The sequence below is a fragment of the Vitis vinifera genome, chromosome 3 (assembly GCF_030704535.1).
Source record: "Vitis vinifera cultivar Pinot Noir 40024 chromosome 3, ASM3070453v1".
In the NCBI taxonomy this organism is placed as follows: domain Eukaryota; kingdom Viridiplantae; phylum Streptophyta; class Magnoliopsida; order Vitales; family Vitaceae; genus Vitis; species Vitis vinifera.
The window spans coordinates 1,918,542-1,944,391 of record NC_081807.1 but is presented as its reverse complement, the minus strand read 5'-3'; the positions used below and the strand labels follow the sequence as shown (position 1 = coordinate 1,944,391).

The following is a 25,850-nucleotide window of genomic DNA, read 5'->3' as shown; positions in this document are numbered from 1 at the left end:
ATCATCCAATGAACAAAGAAAAATTCCCCTTGTTTTTTTTTTCTTGTTCGTGGAAAAAAAAAGAAACCAGCAAATCCTAAGTGGGGGGGAGCCTGAGCTGACCCACCCTACCAAAACACTCAAAGTTCTCTGCAACCTATAACTTAAGTTTCTTTAATTTGCTCCTGAGTTTTGTATCAGTCTCCTTGGCTTAGCAGGGCACTTCTCATCTTATATACCCTCTGTTTCACCTTCCCTCAACAATCTCTCATTCCAATAGTTTAGTTGGTGGTTCATAGATGTTCAACTAATTGGCTGGTTTGAACACCTACTAGCTTCATAATACAGCATGCCCCATATAGCAAGTTTCAAAGTTCAAAAGCTTATTGTATCCATCCTGGAATCAACTTAGAGCCATCATGGTGCAATTAATGTGAAGTGACATTCCTCATAATTGTGAGTTTTAACCAAATGACTCATTTTAAAAAATATATCTACAAACTAAACCTGATTTCAAAATAATGTTCAATCATTTCCGTCACGCATGTCCACGTCATAAAATTGTAGTTGGTAACTACAATTTTGATTTTCTTTTTAAAGTGGTGAAAACATTGTAGTCATCAATTATGACTTCGATTATTTTAAAAAAAAATCAAGAACGTGGTCATCAACTATGAATGAACTATTAATCATTGTGTGATTGACGGTTTCAACGATGTTGTCCATAGATCAAATTATTTCGTGGATTGGATTTCACTTGACTGTCTACGGCTCTATTGCGTGTGCTCGGGGTAGAAGTTTTGTATAAATGTATCGCCATGCTATTAAGTATTTTGATTTAAGTTTTTTTCTTTCTAAGAGGTGGAATAGAATAACCCGGTTGAAGCGTAATGATCATACGTCTGTAATGCATTGTATGTCCCATAATAGGTCCCATTCTTCTACCCTTTCCCGGGAGTCGATGACTATTCATAGCTATTACCTTGACACCAAAGAAGAGTTCGACCCAATGCTTTATTTCTGTCCTAGTTGATCTTGATTCGACATTAGAAGTATATTGATTTTTCCTCAATAACCGAATACTTTTGTCTGTAAATACTGCATATTTGATTCCATCCATAAATCTATTTTCTTCCCTATGAGTTCTAGTCTCAATAAGAATGCTAGTTCTTACTGTTCATATGTTATGATATGAATATACCACACCAATTCGTTATGTATGGATGATGAGATTCGGATCTCATATGAATGTTACAGAAAATGAGGACATTTTGTAGATGTCAATCAGCTCACATCTTAGTGATAATGTTTATTGATGTCCAAGTTAAGAGACTTGTGACATATTCTATAAACTTAGGTCACCTCAATTATGAAATTGAATTGAGGTTTTTGATTTAATGGTCATAGATAAAAGTTTGCATTAAAGGTAATAAGGAGTTACTAGGGAATACAAATAAATTTGTGTCTCACTGATAACGTTGGTAACAATTTTAAGTTCGTATCTAAGGAAATTCGTTCTTTATTTATTGCCAATGATTAAAAAAATTACAATATAAGTTCAAGGCTTACAATGGACTTACATGTACCCATTATTGGTTCATTTCTTGAGTAATCTTTTCAATTAAGGCAACCCATAGCTTACTATAGGAGGTTATACACTCTTATATTCTTGAAACTTCAAGGAAATTTGTTAGTATTAAGGTTTTAATCATGTTATCTAAAAACCATCAATTACTTGGATAGACCCACATCGAGGTTTATCAAGATTTTTTATTTTATTTTATTTTTGCTTTTGAGTAGTCCATGATTTTAACCATCTTAAGAGGTATAATGAAGATTTATACATGCCTATCCATGAGTAATTTCTTAAGACAACATTTCTAAAGGAGTAACCCAAGGCTTTTAGCCATCTTGAGGTTTACAATGGGGACTAGCACTCATCTAGAAGAAGAGACATCATTCCAAACCTAACATGATGCTTGTGAGCCTAGAACTCATAACTTGATATCACTTGTTGGTTCCAAAGATTCAATAATCTCATTTAAAAACTATTACAATAAGGATTTATATACACTCATCATTGGGTTAGTAGTAAGCCAGTTGTACACTTACTATCTCAAAGGTGTTATCCATATCACTAAAAAATATATGGATAATGTACCATAAATATAAAAATAAAGTAAGTAGAAAATCAAAACTCACAAATAAGGTTGATCGAGGTTAGAGTTTGACTCTATGTTCTTGAGACAAAATTGTCCCACTTAGGTGCTTATAGTTTATTGATAATCATCTCCCAATATATAACAATCACTTTCTTGTGATAGTAACACTTTAAATCATAAAAAACAACGAATCATTTGTTGATTTGTACTCTTTTGAATACCAAATATTTTGTAGAAAAGAGAAATGACCAAACTTGAAGCTAAGAAGAACTTGAATGTTTTAAATGACAAGAAATGAGAAAGAGTGGAAAGAATGGATGAATGAATGAGAAATGTTAGGAGAACTCCTATTTATAGATTTGTTCGTGACTTATTAGAAGAGATGTGTCTTTAAAATAGTAGACACACATCATTTGAAGTAAGTAGTATCCATTAGGAAAAGATGTGCCCTAATTCCCATTCATCTATATAAATATTTTAACATCGGGATCATTTGTTAAATTGTCATGTCTCGAGGAGTGGCCTGAGGCTCTCAACAAGGACTTGAACATACTCATCCATTGAGGGCTTGTTTCTCCAGCTTATGTACTTCTAATCATTCAAGGTCATTTATAGGCCATAATTTCCCAAGGAAAGGCTTACTTCTATTTTATGAGGGGCTGCCTCAAGCTTTACATCAAGGACTTATATGCACACTCATCCTTAGAGGAGTTGTTTCTTCAACTTATATAACCATCATTTCCCAATAAGTTGTAAGGCTCACAACATGACTTTAGCCATTTTGTCCGAAAGTTATCTTGATGCATACAATGCTTACATATATTCCATTTTGCAATGAGCTACCTAGACTTACCTCAAGGACTTATGTGCACCAATTCGGAGCCATATGGGTTCATGGTTGGCTCAAGGCTTACAACATGAGCTTGAACTTGATGATGTGAACCCGTGACCTTACTCTGATACAAATCGTTAATTTTAAGGCTTAGTTATCTCTTCTAAAAATCATGTGCTTATTAATAAGGTCAAATCGATCTTTTTATAACATTTAACATCATTCTCATTCCTAAAGTTTAACCATTCCAAGGCTTTATAACTTTTCATTAGTGAACTTTGTCATTTCGAGTCATGCAATAAGGACATGTGTCTCGTGGTTTTGGTTTTACCCTAAAAAAACTTACAACGAGGAGTTTTGGAATTATTTTTCTCACGATATCATTACATACATAATATTCACTTTACCTTCTTTTCCTATTCAGGTATATATAAAAATCTCTTTTATATTTAGAAATAAATAATTGCTATTTATATTTTAATTTATTTTTATAAATTAAAAATAATTAAAATAAATTTTGAAAAATAGAATTAAACACGTTATGAGTCTACAATTATTAAAATATTTTTGGAAATTTTGAATTTCAACAAAGATTATAAATTGGGAATATGATTCCAGCAAGGGAGCGGAGCGTAGCTTTGCGAAGGTATTAAAACGAAGCGTTTTGCCGAATACTTCCAAGCTTGAAGGCAATGGAGAATCTGAGAGAGTGGTTCAACAGAGTTGACTCAGAGAAAACCGGAAGCATCACTGCGACTCAGCTCAAGGTTCGTTCTCTTCTTCAAAACCTTAGCCTTCTTGGATCTTCACCTGACACTTCGCAACGACGTTGTTGTAATACTTTTTCTTCTCTTTTGAAATCGACGGCGTTGTGATCATCAGACAACTCTTGCCGTCGGGAACCTCGAATTCCCTCTCTCTATCGTTCAGCAAATGATCAGGTTCATTTTCTGTCTCACAATTCAATTGATCGACTATTGAACTCCAATTTATTTATTTATTTTTCAATTTTTGTGGTTTTTTGTTGCAGAATGTATGATTTTGATAAGAATGGGACTATGAACTTCCAAGGTGTGATAATTTTGTTATAATTTCCGAGAATTGATGTACTGTTGCTGTGGCCTTTGCTTTCATGGGTTTTGAAATTGATATTTTCGTAATACAAGCAAAATTGGAGTTTTGATACGAGTTTAAACTTGTGATTTGTTTGTTCTGAGTCCGAAATGGCCATCGATGGTGCTTTTAAGAAATATTTCTGTTCCGTGAGTTGGAGAATGAAATTTCTAGAAGAGGAAATATAGGAAAAAGCCCTAAAAGAATGATCCTGATACGGTAGATTAGAGTACATGTTTATGATATATGATAGGAAGCACAATTGATGTTAGTTGTTACTTTGATTTCGATTGTATCTTTTTGTGCTGAGATTTTTTAATTTAGAAGTGATGTTGGATTCTCTCTCTTACTTGGCTTAATTTATTTCTTTCTCAGAGTTTGTTGCGCTTAACAAGTTTCTTCTGAAGGTTAGTTCGTTTACTCCTTGAATGCATTGGCACTTTTTTGTGGTATAGCGTTTTAAATGAAAAATTATGCTCTGTTGGGATCTTGGGAACCACTAGGGAAAGGAAAAGGGGGGAGGGGGGTTTGAGGAATGTCACTTTGTTTGGTTGAGTAGAAAATATCAAAATAAATGAGATGGAGAATGAAATAGAATGAAACTTATTGACTCAAATTTGTTTTTTCTTAATTATTTTTCCTTCCTTTTTCTTTCCTTTGTCTTTTCTATTCTCTCACACTTTCTAAAACCTAAATAGAGTCTAAATGATATAATTTGAAGCTGGCAACATCCCAACTGTTGTGAGAGACACTGGTGACTTATGGTTATAGCATTTCTCTAGGGTTGTAATGTCAATTTGCTCATTTTCTAGGGATAGTATGTATTTTTATGCCGATTTTCTGTGTCCGTTTGATGAACACCAGGAACCTATTAATTCCATCAGTGTCTATTTCTATCTAATAATTTTCTTTACCAGCCCAGGACACTGGTTTAAGGGATATTTTTATACATAGATAATATTGTTATTGTCTATCATTTAGTATCATACTTCATGCTGTTCTTTCTGGATATATAATTTCTATCACAGAAAGTATCACCTCAAAGTGGAAGAACAACATGTATCCTTCCAAGGTTTTTTGTAACATTTCATTTACTTTTAAATTCTTTGCAGGTTCAACAAGCGTTTGCGGACCTAGAGAGGTAATTCACCATCTTACATATTTGAATTTTACACACATTTACACTCATGTTTAATTTTTTTCCATGTATTTTACGCATGCCCTCAGCGTGACAACATGTTTTTTGATACAAAGGAATTTGCCTTTAAAAAATAAAAATTACCAGAAACAAACATTCATTAATATGGATTTAAAAGTACAAGAAATGGTGAGAAATTCTTCCTAAAATTTGCAAGCTCTTATCAAAACAAGAGGTGGAGAAACCTTCTCCAATATACTAAGAAGAAGTGTACATTTTTGGAGAACCACAAGAAACTTTATAATTAAAGCATCTCCTCCCTTTGCTATCCTAACCCTTAGATCTGCCTACTACTTTCCAATCGAGTTGAATTACATTAAGATGAATGCCCTTAAAAGTGGTAGTAATAGAGGCCCAGAAGGAGGAATATAAATAAATTAGGTTACATATCATCTATTAAGTCATCCACTTGTCCTAAAAAATTCTTGCATTTCTTTCCCACCACACTATCCAAATAAGCTTAAGGCTATGAAAGAATTGTTTTTCTGATTGATTTTTAACAGTAAATCTACTTTTAGCTTGGTGACATATACATGTCAAATTGAACTATTTATCTATCTTTATCAAAGAATTTTAGTTGGGTGGGTTAATCGCAACAGATGCATTCAAAATGTATATACTAATTAGAAGAGCCTGCTTTAAAAATGAACTGACAGCTGAAACTGATATTCCTTTGTACCTTTAGTGAGTTATGTTCTTTCCTGTGAGTAGGTTGTATGCTTGACAATCGTAAAATTGATGACAAGTAAGATGTTCTTGGTAATAAACTGATAACTGAGTACATCAGTTAAATTGTTGGTGAACTTGGGTATATCTGGGACGTAAAATCTATACATATTTTAAAGTTGATATTCATGGCCATACTATGCGAGCAGGGTGAGAAGCAATTCTTGAACTCTTGTATTTTGTTAACATTTCAGTTTGCTCTTATAAGACTTCGACTTATCGATCTTATTGCTGATGTGTACCTGTTATTAGGACTGTCCCTTTGGTTTTAGATATTTGAGACTGGAAGTGTTTATTACACAAAAATAAATTTTAAAACCATGTTATTACTTTTGTTCATTGGTACAGGGGTCGTGGATTCCTTGTTCCTGATGAAGTTTATGAGGTATGTTTTATGCAATTTTCTCTGTAGCTTGGATGAATAAATGGGGTTTGTAGACTTTGTGGCATGTTTGACAACTCAAACCTTGTCCAGTAAACTCATCTTCCTCTTTTCTTATTGACTCTATCACTGATACCCTAGTTGTTTATACCTTTCTTTGTATTATTTCTTCTTTGATGTTCATTTTCACAATACTGTTAATGAAAAGCCAGTGTTACTCATATATGGTTGCAGGGATTGGTGAAAATTGGATTCTCCCTCGACTCTCCTGCTTTTTACACTGTCTGTGAGGTAAAAAATAAATAAAGAAAATAAAATCTGACTAGAGCAGATTTTTTTTGTTAAACAGGGTAACAGAGTTGTTTACTTTCCAATATAGCTAGAATTTACGGTTTGATGTCTAGGGCAAAGATTCATATTTAGAAGTAGAATTAGAAGAAATCTTGTTTTTTAACTGCTCAATAAGAACTATGTTTAGTTTTTATGAACTGCAGATCCTGTTCAGAAAATTCTAGTGCAAGTTACCACTCTGTTTTCTTCTTGATTTTTCAGAGCTTTGATCACAAGAAGAATGGAAGATTCCGGTTGGATGACTTCATATCTCTCTGTATATTTATACAGTCTGCTCGGTAGGTAACTTGTACTGTCATACATGCATACATCATGCTGAATATTCTATGATGAGACAATTATGTTTGATGGTAACATGAATATGTGAGGCACCAAAGTGCCTATGCATAGACTATGGAACCAAAATGTCAGTTTTCATCACCATCCCTGTAGGTCAAATTCAACAAAATGCTGATCATCATCTTTGTCATCAAATTGAACCAAATGCTCAACACATCCACCCACCTTATTAATGGTGTCTGACCTGAAGTGAAGCACAACAAATTCATGATCTCTGATTTTCTACCATTTTTAACAAAACATTCCAATTGAAGGTTAATGGTGTCTGACCTTAAGTGAAACCCCAACCCAATCATAATTCATAATACACACACTGACACACATTAATGACGGTAGTCTGACCTGAAGTGAAGCCCAACAGATGCTACAAAATATTCTGACTGAATTTACTCTCAAACTCGTTTTGTACTATTTTAAACACATAATCCAACCTTTATTGAATCATTCTGAAATAATTCCTGAATTCAAAAGACTGAATGCTTCCATTCTGTTTTATCTGCACTGAAGAAAAAAAATTCAACAAACATTGGATAACAAAAAACCTGGGACTTTTTACTTGTGAACAAACTTTTTATTGTAAATATTACAACAGGATGAAAAAAATATAAGCCATTCAACAAACTTCTGTGGGCTATAATACTCAGAAACACAGTAGAACAGAATTAAAAAATTATTGGTAGTTCTTCTGCATTTAACTCATTAGACTGTTATCTCCTTGTTTTGCTTTTTGTAGGAATCTGTTTAATTCTTTTGATACTGCTAAGCAAGGCAGGGTGACCCTGGATCTCAACCAATTTGTTTACTGCAGTGAGTATTTACTGACTTGATTAAAGCTATTTGAGAATTGCTTGCAACTTTTGGAGGGCATCATGAATTTTGTTTAACACATTTGATGGGAATTGCAAACAAAATGTTATCTGCAAACCCAAGAAAGAAAAACGAACAATGTTATCTTCACACCCCATGGTTTTGAACCTTCTGCTGGGATATGTCCCAAGTTACTTATCGGCTTCTTAGCAGCCAACCTTTTTTTTTTTGTTTCACTGCCTTCAGCTTATTTCTCAAACCAATTTAGATCTGATAAGCATGTTAAAAGCCAAGAAATATATGATTTGATCACCAATGACCTTTAATCTTGCCTTGGGCATCATCCTAAGTGAATATAATCTAATGCAACTTTCCTCATACCGCCAAAGTGAACAAGCTATTTTTTCTCAATTTGCATTATATGCTTTACAAACTAACATGTTTGAATTTGTGGACTTCGTCTTGGTGTTCAGCTGCAAATTGTAGAATATGAGATCAACAGCATTTGAAGCAGGCACGGCCCCCACTGGATGCTACACAATGTGTATGTACATCGAATTCATAATCATTTTAGTTATGATTTATGAGAATGATTTACTTTGAGTAATGTCATACCTACTCCTTTTCTCATATTTGTGTATATAACCTTACAAATCTGAACAGTGCGTGCATTTCCAAAATATAGCTTGTTCAATCTCTAGTTACCTTGAGCTAGTGATTATGGGGTCCAGGTGGAGGTTAATTCTTTACGCTATGCCTATATGCAAAAGCTTTTACGTTGTGAATGTTACATTTTTCAGACCAGGTGTGATCAAATGAAAAATAGTTGATAAATTATGCCTTAAATCTTTGATAATACAGTCCAAAAGATCAATCAGTCTCTCTATGACGTTGACGTCTTTTTCATTTGTTCCCCCTTTGATATGACAAATCGCATGGTATGGGGGCTGGGCCGTTCTATATGGCCCTCTTTGGGTTGTGCCCTCTGGGCCAGGTGATCGGCTAAGGCAACCCAATGGGATGCCGTGGCCCACTGGGGCGGTGTTTACCTGACAATGTGGAAAGCCATCGTCGTCTCTACAACATTTGGAGCATACGTTGTTGTACCGATGATAGATTGTCGGCTCAAAAGCATATTTGCAATGCATGAACACCCAAAAGAGGGAGGGATTTTATAAAACAGTTCTTAGAAATTTTTTCATTTGATTTTAGGAATAGAATTTTATTTAAAACAATGCAATTTTCAATTTATTCTCCGTGTTTCGTAACACCACAAAAAAACACCAAGACTTCTTAATTTCTTCTGAAAAATCATCGTATTTTTATAACACATCTTCAATTTCTTCCAAAAAATTACTCTCTTATTTTAATAAGAAATTCTTTAAAAAAAAATATTTTCAACATAAAACTTGTGCAACATGGTTTTTAAGGTGGAAAATGAATTTCTATTCTCAAAAATAGAAACAGGTGCTTGGTTTTGTTTCAGCAATCTTTTGGATTCAAATCCGAAACCAAAGGTCATGGAAGAAGAAAACCCAAAAACCTCGTACAGAAGCAAGCTATCGAAACATGGAACAGCCTCTGTTTCCCAATAATAAGCAAAATCCAAAGAGATGAGATTACATGCTTAAATAGGAGAATAAGACAAACATCATCGCTTTCCTACAAGCCCTGCTTCATCCTGAAACTTCAATCTGTGTAAAAACACACTAATAACAATGAATTTTAAAATACACAGAAATTACAATATCTAAATCCACGTCCTCATTAGGAAAAAAATAAAATATTGGTGTTATTTGGTGGGGTACCGAGACTCGAAAGAACACAACCCTTTTCTTTATTATTCATGCCGGGTAGAGTCGGAGTATAAAGAGGAGAGAGGTATGCAACCAATCAAAAGCAAGGAAGGCGGTAAAAACAAATTTAAGAACCTCATTGCCAATGCTGATTAAGCCGGAGACACAAGCGTGTTGCGAGCTTCGTTCTCCCTCCACTAGTTTGAGGCTTCTCTACTGTAGTACTGGTCGAGGGTCTTTGCTGGTATACGGTGGAGAAGCTCACGGGGGAAAATCCGAAGCAGCGTCCATGCCAGATCAAGGGACTGGAAGATGTTGCGGGTGTCATAGGCTCCCTGAGCCACAAATTTTCTCTCGAATTTGTCTAGGAATTCCAGATATAGCTGTTTCCAGTGAAGGGTCGGACAACCTGTTAGTTGTTTTCTTACAATAGGGATTCATTTCAGATGAAATGATAATTTATAAGAGTGAGATGTACCAGATCCTCAGAAGAAAGTGCTTCTTCTCCAACCACAGCTTTCATTGCTTGAACATCCTTCCCAATTGCATAATTTGCATAGAGCTGAAAGAAGAAGAATCGCATTAGTTGGGACGTGCTCAAAGAGAAGGTGAACGCAGCCCGAACATCAAATACTACCTGATTGGATACATCGGCATGATCCCTACGGGTCATCCCCTCACCAATGGCACTCTGCAGGAATTACCAACATTTTACATGATGTAAGCCCCTTGTCAGAACTTCCATTTAAAAAATCTCCGAGCTTAGGGCTTATGCAATAAGCAAGGTTACCTTCATTAAACGAGACAGTGATGGGAGGACATTGATTGGTGGGTATATCTGTTCAATTCAAACAAGAAAACATTGCTTAGCCTCAACAATCCATAGGCTCCATATGACAAAAGGATATAATTGTATATTTTCAAGAACCAAGTTTTTTTTTTTTTCCTGTATGCATCTGAACAACAAACTTAAGAAGGGGTTAAGCTTGATCAACCTGTTGTAGACCCAAAAGTGATTTATTTAGAGTCAACTTATCAAGACAAATTCTAAAACCATACCATTTCTCAGCCACCAAATTACCCGTAGATGCAGAAGCTAGAAATACTATTGATGCAACTGGATCAGAACCAAATTCATTGTATAGAATTCTAATTTTCATTTGGTTAATAAGCCACCTTTCTTTCTCTTATAACACTGCCTCTTCAACTGCTTTACTACATAATCTTCATTGTATAGAATTCTAATTTTCATTTGGTTAATAAGCCACCTTTCTTTCTCTTATAACACTGCCTCTTCAACTGCTTTACTACATAATCCTACTCTATTATGGGAGTATGGATGTGAAGCCAGATAGACCAACTCTTTTGACAGACCGATCCTTGGGGTTTATTATGTATCACACGATTCACACCAGAACCAGTCGACTTTGGAGCCACATTTACAATCATTGTACCAGATCACTATCAATTATATGAACTAGGAAACTTGAGGTTGATTTATAACCTTACCTGTCGATTGTGGAGCTGTCTGTCAATGTAAATCTGGCCCTCAGTGATATAACCCGTGAGATCGGGAGTGGGATGTGTTATATCTGTGAAAATCAGGTTCAGTGAGTGTAGTGCCACTATAATGAGAAATTCTCACCACTAGATCAATATGGATGATGCTTGACATTACCATCATTGGGCATAGTTAAAATTGGGATTTGTGTAATGGAACCCTTCCGTCCTTCAATACGTCCAGCACGTTCATAAATCGTCGCCAGATCAGTATACATATACCCAGGATACCCACGCCTCCCGGGAACTTCTTCTCGGGCAGCAGATACCTGCAGTTGCAATAAGTAGTTTGCATCACAAGCATCAGTGATGAGTTTGAAGAATTCAATGGGGTACTTGATTAAAAATACTCAAGAACAAAATTAGAAGTTTTTCTCAAGTATTTCAGTCAAGTACTTGTTAGACTTTATTGATGATCTAAATTGTGGATAGTGGTTTTTTGTTTCTTCTTAGAGTCTGTGCCACTCCTTTTTGTCTATGTGGCTCCTCTTGTATATCTCCTGTGTACGTAGGGTTGCAGCCCCATATTTCAATTGGCGCTTTTAAATCTTTTTGTTAGCCTATCAAAAAAATTATTAAATTTTTTTATTAAAGTGTAATTTTTGAAAGGCAATTAGTCTTTAAGTTATCTTGGTTTTTATAAGGAAAGACAATCACAAACCATTCATTGACAAAAGCAGAAAAAATCGTTACCTCACGAAGAGCATCTGCATAAGAACTCATATCTGTTAGTATGACAAGAACATGTTTGCCACATTCATATGCTAAATATTCAGCAGTGGTGAGAGCAATTCGAGGAGTGATGATGCGTTCAATGGTGGGGTCGTTGGCCTGTCCACTTGAGCATATCAGAAACTATTCAAAGCCAACTATTCTGAAGCCTGGTTTAAAATTTAGAATTTACACCACAAACAATAATAAATACCACTATATTAATTTAATATAAATACCAGGTTAAGGAATAGAGTCACTCTCTCCATTGATCCATTTTCCTCGAAATCACGTTTAAAAAACTGTGCAGTCTCCATGTTTACTCCCATAGCTGCAAAAACAATGGCAAAGTTGTCCTCTTCCACATCCTGCAAGTTAAAAGTAGAAAAATGATATCTCATAGCAAGTTCAAAATTGATAAAAAGAAAGAAAATAAAATAAAAAGGAAATAAATGGTCATTTAACATCTAACACCAAAAAATAAAAAAATAAAAAATCATGAATTATGAACAATTGACATGATAGCGCTTTACTTAAACCAGTAAAAATTAAAGGCATTTATGGGCCATTTCAACTATTTTAGCCATTTCAGTTAATTTCAATAACACATAGTGATGTATATATATATATATATATTTTTTTTTAAATGAAAGTTTTGTTTCTTATTAATTTTCCAATGACCAAGAGGATGGCATGTATTTCATATTCCATGATAATAAGTTTCTAAAAGTATAATAGGGGAACACATTCTGGAAATAATCAAAAGAGTAGATTTCAATATTAAGAACCATTACAAGCCTTTCATAAAACAATGGTTCTTTGCCCTAGTTATTCTACTAATCAACATCTTTTGCAATTCAATTTTATTAAATGCCAAATTTCTGTGCAGCGAGTCTACCATACCTCAAGGAGACTTCCAGACTTCTCCAACCTCTTTACAAGACCAGCCTGCCGACATATCTGAGCAGCTATTTCATTATGAGGAAGACCAGCAGCAGAAAAAAGAGGGATCTTCTGTCCTCTGGCAATAGAATTCATGACATCAATTGTAGAAATCCCTGTCTGGATCATCTCTTCAGGATATGTTCTCTCACTAGGATTGATGGAACTCCCTGAAAAAAGGAAAGAAAAAGAGTACAGGATCTGCCACTGTTGTAAACTCTAAAGTTCAGAGGTGAGTTTTAATGGTTAAATAATACCACCTCCTAAAAAACTCACCAGAAATATCCAAGTAAGCCTCTGGCAATATAGGAGGCCCATTATCAATGGGTTTCCCTGAACCATTAAAGATACGCCCAAGCATATCCAATGAGACAGGAGTTTTCAAAACCTGTATAAAGGGTAAGAAAGGGACACAATGAAATATCTACAGAAAGAAAGAAGTTGATCTCAAACTGATACTAGAGATAGCAATCACAGAAAGGCTTGACTTTCACTATGAAGCTGTATGTCAGAAAATGGATTCTTCATGTTTCATGTTCAATACAGTTTCAACCCAATCAAAGCCTATCAGAGACTTTTCAGTAAATAAAAACAGAAAACAATATTATCTACAAGAGTAAAAATAAATGAATATAACAGAAAGGACAGGGATTTTATTGGCATAAAAACAGACAGGCAAGGTGGACCAGATACAGAAAAGGAGGACTGGTTGGTAAGCAGTAGAAGCAGTAGAAGCAGTTTCTTTCACATCTATAAGTATGCCATCTGGTGATTGCAGTTGGATGGCCCAACTCAATCTACCAAACCATGCTTACAGGATGTGCATGCTAGGCAGAAACCTATGCTAGGCAGTTCTGCAAAAGTTCCTGATATTCTGCTTGAATGATAAGGGACAGATGCAAGAAAAAGATTTTATACCTCCCCTGTAAATTGAACAGTTGTGTATTTGTTGTCAATTCCAGAAGTTCCTTCAAAAACCTGGCCAAAACAACATAAGCTGAGTAAAGTATTTAATTGAAAAACAAAAAATAAAAAAATCCTATATAACAATATGACAAGAAGGACTAAGCCAAAACACAATGTGTTATCTGATTGCTGGAGGTTTCTATGCAATGCTTTGTATGCCACATCATGAGGAGTAAAGAACTAAGTATACTCCGCTACAACATGAATATGTCATAAGGCCAACAGATGATTTCTTAAGATACTTTGTCCATAAGTAATGGAGGTCATATCACAAAAAATTTTGAGCATTTAAACCTTCAAATAAAAAGCATATATATCCACTATCATTTACTAAATGTGATAGGTGTTTAAAAATATGAAACCATTTAAGAATGTATAATCATGAACTTCAAAAAAATGAGCACATAATGGAGAATACCAAACAGTAATCACCTGCACAACTGCTTTCTCACCATCAACTTCTAGGACTTGACCACGTCGAGTTGTTCCATCTCCCAAACGAATATTGACAATCTCTTGATATTTGGGTCCCTGGTGCAATTAGAAAGAAAATCATTGATCAATAGATTCTGAACAGATGGAAATCATATGAATCAGAAAGGAATAAATAAAAATACTAAATAAGTGAGGAATACCTTGACTTTCTCAAGGATAACCAATGGCCCAGCGACTCCAGAGACAGTTCTGTACTCTGTGATGTGCACATAAAGGAGGAAGATTCTAGTCAATATTATATAGAGCCCCAACCATGTTTAACAAAGCCTTTTTCATACTGCAATGACTTCTACCTAATAATTTATTTATTAGGCAACTAATTTCTACCTATATGAGAAAGAAAAGATTCTCAACAACTTTTTGAGCATTTGGACAAGATAATAAGTGATAATAGCAGCATAGGATACCAAGCATATATCAAAAAGCCTTCATCCCACTTATTTGGTATCTTCAATCCACACTACCCCACATCTCTTAACCAGTCCTGCCTTTATTTTTATTAATACATATTTGAACATAGTGATTATCTCAAAATCTAATGGTACTACTAGGGCTTTGAGCTCATTCTATTTTTTTTTTTTTTTATCTTCCATATGTTTGTAAATAAGTTAATAATCCTCAAAATCTTCAGAACATCACACCTATGTTACAGGAATATATGCCATTTCAGGGTGGCCAACATTTGCACTGAGCTAAATTTTTCTTTATGGAAATTTAACATACTGTTCAGATCTCAAAAATGATGAGAGAAAGAAAAAGGGCTGGCAATAGCTTGAGAAGACACTCCAATTCTCAACTTTAGCAAGCCATCCTAATTCTGTTTGTGAATATTTCCCATCTTTTCCACTTTACAGGTTATTGAAACAAGGCAACAAAAAAATTTGGAGCTATAATCATCTCATGCTCATTGATCTTAGCCATCATTCTAACTCAATTTATGCCATTCCTAAAATTGAATCTCTAGGGGTTTGGGTGAGGATCAAGCATGCTTGAGCAGCATTTCAAGTCCATCAATCCCAAGAGTTGGCCCTCATGCTTTATAAAGTTGAATGTGTGTGCTAGTGTTTGAGGGAGTATATTTTACAGACTATACAGCTTACCCATGCCAACCAACAGAGTTCCCTCCTCTGCATCATGATTGTTTTGTTCCACACCCATATTGAACCTGAAAGTACACAAGTTCAAACAAAATTGCCAATCAATGACACAAATACTATATATTACAATGACAGCAAAATTCTCATCATCAAAAGTGCAGGTTGGTTGGAAATAATCAATAATGAAGAAGCATTAGTTCAAAATTTTGTCCCTGATTCTTCCATTCACCAAAATCCAAAAGAATGAAAGAGAAAATCAGTATCAGCAAAACCTAGCTCACAAAAAACTTTAACAGATTCAAATCATCACCAAAAATGAAAAGGCTAAATCAGAAATTAGATCTGCATGAGTACTACATACTCCAGTCCAACACATCAACATCAATCAAATCATTTTCAATTTCAAAACCTGAAACTTACTTTCCAATCCAAAGAGTTAGGGCAATGTAATCAAGGCCAAGTAATCACATCAAAATGCACAATTTGGCTGCTGAGAAAACTCAGAGGGAGAGAGAAAAAGGAAAAGCTCCCTCCAAGTCACTCTTAACACAATTATCATGCTTGCTTAAGTCGATCAACATCCCACTTAAACAGATTCAAATCAATACCCAAAAAGAAAAAGGAAGCTAAAGTTTTAGGCTAGATTTGAATGAGTACTACATAATCCGATCCAATATACACCAATCAAAACATTTCTGAATTTGAAAGCCCAATGCATCCTTCCCCATCCAAACAGCTAAGTAAACTAACCAAAACCTCTAAATCACATCAAAACACACTGTTTAGATGCTGAGATAACCCTCCGAACAAAAGAAAGCTCTCTCCCACTCACTCTAACACAATCATCGGGCTCACTTAAATCGATCAACATCCAAACAACCCATTTTGTCTATCAGCAAAACCTAGTAGACATTAACACTTCAACGGATTCAAATCATCACGAAATGTTAAAACTGAAGTTATATTCGCATGCGTCCAGTATACGCCAGTCAAATCATTTCCAAATCCGCAAACCCCGACCTTCCTCTCCATCCAAAACAGCCAGGGCAAAGCAACCAACACCAATTAAACGCATCAAAACAAACCGTTTGGCCGCTGAAAAACTCCTCTCTAACTCACTCTAAGACAGACTCGCTCAAGCCGAGTACATGCATATTCACATATAAAAAAACAAAAAACCAAAACACGACCAACATCCAAACATTCCCTCTCCCTTTCCTCCATTTTCCAACTAACCAAACGATCGAATGCGAATTATGCCTCGATTTGGTTCGATCGATTCTTGAAAACAGTTATTGAAACAACATTAAGAAATCAAATTAAAGAAAATAAAAAAATAATAATAAAGAGAATGGATCTGAATCGAAACGCACCTCTGAGACAGAGCAAGACAAAGCAGAGCAGAGCAAAGACGCTAGAGATGGCGCAGAAGATGATGAGAGAGTGAGATCCGATGGAATAAAATAAATGTTGATTTTTTTTTAATTAATTAATGATAGTAATTGGGAAAAGACCAGAGATATGAAGTTCTCAGAGTCGCACAGTGACGATCGCCTACGGTGCTCCACAGGTTACGTTTGAAACTGTGGCCGCCGGATCGAGGAGGTGTTGCTGATTTGGGAGCCGTTGGATTGGTGGAATATAGACACGTATGATTATGCTTAGCTGGAAGGGGCCCACATGCCAGGTACCTCTTTTTGTGTTTACTGTTTATTGGCTTTCCAGTTTCCCCCTTTTTAAGCCCATTCTTAATTACGGAATATTTGAACTTTCTTTCAAAATTACCACAAAAATGATTAAAAAAAAAAAAGGGATAACAAATCTTCCCTACTTTGGAAACTAACCCTTCACATTTTTTTTAATCTAAAAAATATTCATTTTAACAAAAATACCCTCATCTTTTTCTTATAAAAGTAACTCTTTATTTTAAAACACACAATAAATACTAAAAGTATTAAAGGGTATTTATGTCAAAAAGGATTACTCTTCAAGTTAAAAAATGGGGAAGGTTAATTTTATAAATTTGGGATGTTTTCATCATTTTTAATCAATTAATTCTAAAAAAAATGTAAAAGGTAAACGGGTTTATTGTTGATCCAAGTTTAAATAAATTATACTTGAAATCTTGAGTTATACTCAACTCAAAAATAACTCTTATTTGTATTAATTCAATTTTAATTATTCTTTATATTTATATAATTATTTTTAATATAATTTTTTTTTAAAAATAAATAAATATTATAGTTTGTTTACTTGTGTGATTTAAAAACAATTTTTCGGTTTTTTAAAATAAAAAATTATTTTTTAAAATTTCTAACATTATTTGCTCATTATTCTCTAAAATCAATTTTTAAAAACAAAGGGAAATAAAAAACAAATTTTATAGAAAAAATATAAATTGTTTTTACCCATTTTTAAAAAACAAAAGCAAAACATGCACTGATCATATTTTCTAAAACTTATTTTAAAAAAATATTTTTAAATTAAATAATAAAAAATAGTTTTTAAAAACAAATTTTAAAAAACCTAACCAAACAAGGCCATAACTTTTCTATTTTTATATAAAAAAAAAATTAAAATTATTTCTTTGGTTTTTTAGTTATTAAACATATTTTTCTATTTTTTTAAGGAATAAAAAATAGTTAATAATATATTTTTTTAATGGGTGGCAATAGAGAAATGAGATTTTTTGCTTTTATTTTTAAAAATATATGAGGAGGAAAACATATTTAATTTAAAAACTATTTTTGAAAATATATTTTTCAAAATAATTATACCTACGATACCTTTTAAACTTTTAAGCACTTTAATAATTGAAACAATCAATTATTATATTTATTTAGCAAAAACGATGAAGCCTGCATGCATGTATGATTAATTGAGTTGGGTATAAGTTGGAGTAGGACAGCTTTTCCTACCATTTCATAAGTTATAGGATATGTCATGAATGTGTTTCACAAAATTAGAAAGTTGTGTTTCGGGAGGCCCATTTACCAATAATATTGTTTTCGAAACCCAAGTTTGTATAACCCAAGATATGTTTGAACAAATTTTATCATTTTCCTACATTTTATACCGAAAATGCCTTCTCTTGGTCCAGTTCAGCATCCACATCAGGAACCTAAAAAATGCCAAACTCCATTTCCATAGGTAACACGTAATTTAATAAAAACTCAAATGTGAATCGGAAAGTTATGAAATCTGAAAGCCGATCACAAAAAATACCTGAACCCGGCTGACACTGTTACTAACCTTTCATTTATTTTCATGGGCATGAAGTATGTGGGTCTTCGTGAATCATGTTTTTCTTTAGTGGGTATGAATTATTTTCGAAGTGTTCTACATCTTCTTACTCTTATCATGCATATTGACTGCATTCTTGTGGGGGTTTTGTATTTGTTTCTTTTTTCTTTTATTAATTGTGTTGCAATTTGTGGTTTCGTACAGGAGAGTGGCTTTTGCTTTGTGTGAACTGCAAATTGTATAGGAACATATTAGGGATTTTCTTTCGTTTTTGTTTTTAGAAATAAAAATGGAATAGCATGTGTGGAAAAGAAAAGTTATGATGAACAGAGAGCAGAGGCCATTTAAGGTGATCATCCAATATCAGCACAGAAGCAACAGACATGCCTAATGATTTCTAGTAAATAGTTGAAGACAACGTATCTCTTCTCAGGCTACATCTGAATGCCTCATTTGGCTTATTCTTTACAATTAGTTAAAGACAAAACCATAAAATTTTGAATTTTTGGAAACATAATTTAAATGGACTTATCAAAGAACCTTGATAGATAGAAGAGGCCACAACTTTCTGAAATTTTGATAGATAGAGAACCCTGGGTTACTTATCAAAGAAAAAATAGAAGTTTGGGTGAAAGTGTGGTGCGAGTGCCAAATCAGAAATGGACTTCATCAAAAGCTCTCATCATTAGATCAAAGTGTAGGTCATTTTCCAGCCAAAAGGCTGTGGAGTCAAACCTTTCTGCCAAAAGTGGCTTTTGATTTTTATTATTTTTTCCCTCTTCAGGTCACCAATGCCTAGAACTTCTAGGGTGGAGTATAGAAACCCAGAATAAGGAAGTGGCTCTTATTTCATCCTCTGCAATATTAGGAGAACTTTTGAGGAGGTGGAGGGGCATTTGCTGATATTGTGCCTTTAACTTGTTCTTCTTGGAGCATGGTGAATACTTCTGTAGTTGGCTTGTCTTTTGCACATGGGCTTGGCCCTTTATTCTTTTCTCACAACAAAAGGAGAAAGAACTCAATTGCCTACAGCCAAGACTTTTCTGTTCATTGAAGCACAGAACCTAAACTTCTTCAGTCCATATATTGAGCTCTATTGTGATCCATCTAATTTTTCCTTCATCAGTAGTGCCATCTAGAATTTGTTTCCCCCTGACAAACCAGGAGAATCCAGGAGCAAGAGAAGAAAATCATCACAATCAGCAATATAATGACAAAGGAAAATATAATTTGAATAGGAAGAGTAGGAATTTATGGGTTCACAATTGCATGTGCAAGCAGTTCACCAAAGTTGCAGATGTTATCATTCCCAAGCAATGAAGGACGAGACAAATCAAATGCTAAACCCCGAAGAATGATAACAACATAAATATGATTCCATAGAAAGAATACAAATCAAAACTCAAGTTTAACTGTCAATATATCAAAACAGAGGGTTCCAGTCAGTAAAGTATCCTTATTTCATCCTCTTCAGTTGAGACAGTGGTTTCTATTTTTATCACTAAAGGTTAAGTAATTTCTTCAAGGGACAATGAGATATCTAGAAATGAGTAGTTGCTGTTAGCAAGGAAATCAAAAATATATTGAACAAAAACGTAGTATAGCTTGAAAAGATATGGCATAATTCAGGGACTACCAGGAACTATCAAGGTAGAACCAACTAAAGTATGCATGTCCTTAGCTCTAATCTACACACTTTCAAAACAGGTAGTAACAAACCAGTTTAAACATTCTTTTAGAAGAACTTCACTAAAGTGTAAGCCACCACTTCTATAGGACTTCAAATTCCTGATGATATTTACGGCATTGGAATAAAAACAATGGTAGCAAGCATATATTGACAGATCGATATCAGTCATGGTATGAAGAGTAGTCTTCCCCATTTCCAAAAGGTCCTTTCACTCTTTGTTGTCCTCTTTTGCATCTTGATATATAGAATTGGCTACTCGATACACAATCTCTCTAATAGCTTTGAGTTTTTCAATCACCACTTAAAAAAAAACCACCACAGATTCTTTATATGCATACTTCTGAGAAATCATGAAATGACGCTAGCTTGAGAAGATTGATCTTGGCATCAAAGGATGTGATAAGATCATATTAAAGCATCACCAGCCTGGGAAACAAAGAAAAAAAGTATAAGCACACATAACTCATTAACACAAAAGCAGTGAAGGATGAATGCAAAAACATTCTTCCAAGTTAAGCATACCAAGAAACAAATATAACAAGCAAATAACATGAAGCTGCACACAAACAGATCAAACACAATGATAAGGGAGGAATGCTCAAAAGCCTAACCCCACTTCTGAATGAGTTAACCTATTGTTCTAGTAAAGACCATTACAGAAGAAGATTGTATGTTACTTAACCATATAGAAAGTAAGAGCAGACCATACCGAACCAGGTTCGATTACCAATCATAGTGGAAATAAACAGAAAGAAAATAAAAACCATTGATTATGACTAAAACCAACGTCTATCAAGCTAGATAATCTAACATTCATAAATAACCTAACAACTACTCCAATGTAGCATGAATCTTCGATCAATTTTGTGCTCAAGTGGTTCTCTTGTGTGCTCAAGTGGTCCACCAATGGGTTTTTGGGATTGTACCTTAAGTACTACCTTAAAAGCCCTTAGGTACTACCTTAAGGGACCTTAGGTAATACCTTAGCTAAAGTTGAAGCCTACCTCTCCCAAGCCTCGGGCCTTCCTTTGTGACCCTTAGACCATGCCATTATGTGGTTCTCTTGTGTCCTCAAGTGATCCACCTTTGGTTTTTTGGGACTGTACTTTAGGTACTACTTTAAGAGCCTTTAAGTACTACCTTAATAGCCTTTAAGTACTACCTTAAGGGACCTTAGGTACTACCTTAGCTAAAGTTGAAGCCTACCTCTCCCAAGCCTCGGGTCTTCCTTTGTGACCCTTAGACCATGCCAATATGTGGTTCTCTTGTGTCCTCAAGTGATCCACCAATGGTTTTTTGGGACTGTACCTTAGGTACTACCTTAAGAGCCCTTAGGTACTACCTTAATGGCCCTTAGGTACTATCTTAAGGGACCTTAGGTACTACCTTAGCTAAAGTTGAAGCCTATCTCTCCCAATCATCGGGTCTTCCTTTGTGACCCTTAGACCATGCCATTATGTGGTTCTCTTGTGTCCTCAAGTGATCCACCAATGGTTTTTTAGGATTGTACCTTAGGTACTACCTTAAGAGCCCTTAGGTACTACCTTAAGAGCCCTTAGGTACTACCTTAATAGCCCTTAGGTACTACCTTAGCTAATGTTGAAGCCTACCTCTCCCAAGCCTCTAGCCTTCCTTTGTGACCCTTAGACCGTGTCATTATGTGGTTCTCTTGTGTCCTCAAGTGGTCCAACTTTGGTTTTTTGGGACTGTACCTTAGGTACTACCTTAAGAGCCCTTAGGTACTACCTTATCTAAAGTTGAAGCCTACCTCTCCCAAGCCTTAGGTCTTCCTTTGTGACCCTTAAACCATGCCAATATGTGGTTTTCTTGTGTTCTCAGGCGGTCTACTTTTGGTTTTTTGGAACTGTAACTTGGGTACTACCTTAAGAGTCCTTAGATACTACCTTAATAGCCCTTAAGTACTACCTTAAGGGACCTTAGGTACTACCTTAAGGGGCCTTAGGTACTACCTTAGTTAAAGTTGAAGCCTACCTCTCCCAAGCCTCAGGCCTTCCTTTGTGACCCTTAGACCATGCCATTATGTGGTTCTCTTGTATCCTCAAGTGGTCCACTTTTGGTTTTTTGGTATTGTACCTTAGGTACTACCTTAAGAGCCCTTAGGTACTACCTTAATAGCCCTTAGGTACTACCTTAAGAGACCTTAGGTACTACCTTAAGGGACCTTAGTGTCACAGGATGCTTCAAATGACCCTCCCCATGGGCTTATATAGGAGGAGGGAAGCTTCTGGAGACTCCTAAAGCCATCTACACTAAGCCATTGGTGGGAAAAGTGTGGAAGGTTCTAGAAATGCCTAGAGATGTCCACACATCTCTACACTATGGTGGAAGGCATGGGAGGAGTCCAAGGCTTTCTAGAGACTTCTAGGAATCTCTTGTATATTCTTGTACATAGGGTTGTACATAGAATAGGGTAGGATGTTCTAGAATATTCTTGATTTGTAAGGAACCCTCCAAGGTTCTAGAGAATTCCCTTGGTGCCTATAAATAGGTGAGGGCCTCATTTGGCCAAGACACCACCCAAAATCACTTCCTAACCAAACAAGTGAGCTTCCAAGCACTTGTAAAGGTTTCCTTGAATTAATAAAGAGCTTCCATTCTTTAAGGAGTTGCCTACCAAGCTTCTTAAGCTTTTGAGTCGCGAGTGTCTTAGCCGAGCGAGCTAAGTATTGGGAGTAAGGCTGACTTAGCAAGATCAAGCATCTTGGCTTGTCTAAGTGCCGCACGAGCTTAGTGAACGACTAAGTCCATGACAAGTGGTATCAGAGCGCGGTTACGAGGTGGGCATAGCAAAGGAAGCATGTCGGGCTCTAACGTGGAGGAGACTAGTGAGCAAACCCGTGGAAGGGAGACCGAGCCTACTGCACGGGGCAGGGGTAGGAAGGATAAGTCTCGTGACGCCTTAGCCAACATGGAGGCAAGGCTAGCCAAGGTGGAGCTAGCCATGGCGGACACCAGGGAGGGGTTGGACTTGATCGAGCAAGGCATGGAGAAGGGCTTAGAGGATCTAGGGGAGCAGATCCAAGACCTTCGTGAGAGGGTGCTAGTCTCACATGTTCAACCAGTGTCGCACGAGAAGTTTATGTCCTTCCAAGGAAAGGTCTTGAGCATGCTTGCTAGCATGGAGTCAAGGATAGAGACCTTGGCCACTCGAATGGAGTCCCGAGACCAAGAGGTTAGGTAGGAGTTGGCCATCTACAAGGCTACTGTGTCGGCACGGGTCATGGCCACACAGGAGGCATCTAGGGTGGAGGTGCCGAAGCCACATAGGTTTAGTGGCAATCGAGATGCCAAGGAGTTGGATAACTTCTTATGGCATATGGAGCGATACTTTGAGGCTATCGCATTGACGGATGAGGCGGCTAAGGTAAGAACTGCAACTCTCTACCTTACTGACACGGCTACTCTATGGTGGCGTCGAAGGTTTTCCGATATGGAGAAAGGCATTTGCACCATAGAGACGTGGGAGGATTTCAAGAGGGATATCAAAAGGCAGTTCTACCCCGAGGATGTGGCTTACCTGGCTAGGAAAAACATGCGGCGTCTTAAGCACACAGGCTCAATACGCGACTATGTCAAGGAATTCTCTTCGCTCATGCTTGAGATTCCTAACATGACTGAGGAGGAGTCGCTATTCAACTTCATGGATAACCTGCAAGGGTGGGCCGAGCAGGAATTAAGGCGTCGAGGCGTTCAAGACTTAGCCACCGCTATGGCAGTAGCAGAGTCTTTAACGGATTATAGGAGGGGAGACTCCTCTAAGATTGAGTCTTTGGAGGCTAGCCACGCCATGGGTGGGGGAGACGAGGTTCCAAGGGACCACAATGCTCCTAAAAAGGGATCAGGCAAGACGTCCAACGTCTGAGAAGGAAGAGATAAGGCGGAAAGGAAGAAGTTTACGCCTAAAATCAAATGCTTCCTATGTGACGGTCCACATTAGGCATGGGATTGTCCAAAGAGGAAGGCGCTCAGTGCCATGATCGAGGAGAGGGAGCAAGAGGACGAAGCACATATGGGCTCAATGCAGCTATTAGGTGTCCTCCAATTCAACCCGAAGCCTAGTACGCCTGAGACCTCCTTACTAGCAGGGGTGCAAGTAAAGGAGGAAAAAGGGGAGCGAGCTGAGGTAGCCCGCACACACATGGACGAGGTCACCAAGGGAAAGGTGAACTCAATGGGTAAAAGGAAGCAGCACTCTAAGCATCCAAAGCGCACGGGTCTGCATCCATCTAAAGCCTCACGGGAGAATGAGGTGAAGAATATCCTGGCTGAAAGGGTCACCAAGAGACAAGGGGTCCCTCCTGTGATAGAGTATCTAGTCCGATGGAAAGGACTACCTAAGAGGCAGGTAAGCTGGGAGCATGCGGATGCCTTGAGAAAATTCTGGAAACACATCGAGAAGTTTCAGAATGAGGCAATGACGAGGACGTCGACAGCATCGGTGGGGGAGAGTGTCACAGGATGCCTCAAATGACCCTCCCCATGGGCTTATATAGGAGGAGGGAAGCTTCTGGAGACTCCTAGAGCCATCTACACTAAGCCATTGGTGGGAAAAGTGTGGAAGGTTCTAGAAATGCCTAGAGATGTCCACACATCTCTACACTATGGTGGAAGGCATGGGAGGAGTCCAAGGCTTTCTAGAGACTTCTAGGAATCTCTTGTATATTCTTGTACATAGGGTTGTACATAGAATAGGGTAGGATGTTCTAGAATATTCTTGATTTGTAAGGAACCCTCCAAGGTTCTAGAGAATTCCCTTGGTGCCTATAAATAGGTGAGGGCCTCATTTGGCCAAGACACCACCCAAAATCACTTCCTAACCAAGCAAGTGAGCTTCCAAGCACTTGTAAAGGTTTCCTTGAATTAATAAAGAGCTTCCATTCTTTAAGGAGTTGCCCACCAAGCTTCTTAAGCTTTTGAGTCGCGAGTGTCTTAGCCGAGCGAGCTAAGTATTGGGAGTAAGGTTGACTTAGTAAGATCAAGCATCTTGGCTTGTCTAAGTGCCGCACGAGCTTAGTGAACGACTAAGTCCGTGACATTAGGTACTACCTTAGCTAAAGTTGAAGCTTACTTCTCCCAAGCCTTGGGTCTTCCTTTGTGACCCTTAGACCATTATGTGGTTCTCTTGTGTCCTCAAGTGGTCTACCTTTGGTTTTTTGGGATTGTACCTTAGGTACTACCTTAAGAGCCCTTAGGTACTACCTTAATAGGCCTTGCATACTCCCTTAAAGGACCTTAGGTACTAGCTTAGCTAAAATTGAAGCCTACCTCTCCCAAGCCTCAAGCCTTCCTTTGTGACCCTTAGACCATGCCAATATGTGGTTCTCTTGTGTCCTCAAGTGGTCCACTTTTGGTTTTTTGGGACTGTACCTTAGGTACTACCTTAAGAGCCCTTAGGTACTACCTTAGCTAAAGTTGAAGTCTATCTTTCCCAAGCCTCGGG

At 36.6% G+C, this 25,850-nt stretch overlaps 2 protein-coding genes across 2 annotated transcripts; one reads left to right on the top strand and one right to left on the bottom strand.

Moving 5' to 3' along the window:
- Nucleotides 1-3,541: 3,541 nt before the first annotated feature.
- Nucleotides 3,542-8,589, top strand: LOC100265901 (uncharacterized). Its single transcript, XM_002280288.4, has 10 exons — nt 3,542-3,740; nt 3,856-3,914; nt 4,004-4,044; nt 4,462-4,493; nt 5,199-5,227; nt 6,359-6,395; nt 6,627-6,683; nt 6,945-7,021; nt 7,816-7,889; nt 8,363-8,589. Exons 1-10 carry the CDS (start codon nt 3,666-3,668, stop codon nt 8,380-8,382), a joined length of 501 nt encoding a protein of 166 aa, XP_002280324.1. The 5' UTR covers nt 3,542-3,665; the 3' UTR covers nt 8,383-8,589.
- Nucleotides 8,590-9,449: 860 nt separating this feature from the next.
- On the bottom strand, nt 9,450-16,850 carry LOC100243574 (V-type proton ATPase subunit B 2). The gene is made up of 15 exons (XM_002280255.4): nt 16,830-16,850; nt 15,460-15,524; nt 14,500-14,555; nt 14,297-14,395; nt 13,817-13,876; nt 13,175-13,286; nt 12,860-13,068; nt 12,196-12,324; nt 11,939-12,076; nt 11,364-11,514; nt 11,195-11,277; nt 10,476-10,523; nt 10,323-10,376; nt 10,164-10,247; nt 9,450-10,068 (listed from the first exon to the last, which is right to left on the bottom strand). The coding sequence occupies exons 2-15, from the start codon at nt 15,515-15,517 to the stop codon at nt 9,883-9,885; spliced, it is 1,467 nt and encodes a 488-aa protein (XP_002280291.1). The 5' UTR covers nt 15,518-15,524; nt 16,830-16,850; the 3' UTR covers nt 9,450-9,882.
- Between the last annotated feature and the right edge of the window lie 9,000 nt (nt 16,851-25,850).

What these genes read in the sequence shown, in the direction of transcription:
- LOC100265901 (XM_002280288.4), top strand. Translation starts at nt 3,666, where the DNA reads ATGGAGAATCTGAGAGAGTGGTTCAACAGAGTTGACTCAGAGAAAACC. An exon ending in CTTTTTACACTGTCTGTGAG is followed by an intron (nt 6,684 to 6,944) that starts GTAAAAAATAAA and finishes TTGATTTTTCAG; the next exon opens with AGCTTTGATCACAAGAAGAA. An exon ending in ATATTTATACAGTCTGCTCG is followed by an intron (nt 7,022 to 7,815) that starts GTAGGTAACTTG and finishes TGCTTTTTGTAG; the next exon opens with GAATCTGTTTAATTCTTTTG.
- LOC100243574 (XM_002280255.4), bottom strand. Translation starts at nt 15,517, where the DNA reads ATGGGTGTGGAACAAAACAATCATGATGCAGAGGAGGGAACTCTGTTG. An exon ending in GGCTTACTTGGATATTTCTG is followed by an intron (nt 13,069 to 13,174) that starts GTGAGTTTTTTA and finishes TCCTTTTTTCAG; the next exon opens with GGAGTTCCATCAATCCTAGT. An exon ending in AGTCTGGAAGTCTCCTTGAG is followed by an intron (nt 12,325 to 12,859) that starts GTATGGTAGACT and finishes TTTAACTTGCAG; the next exon opens with GATGTGGAAGAGGACAACTT.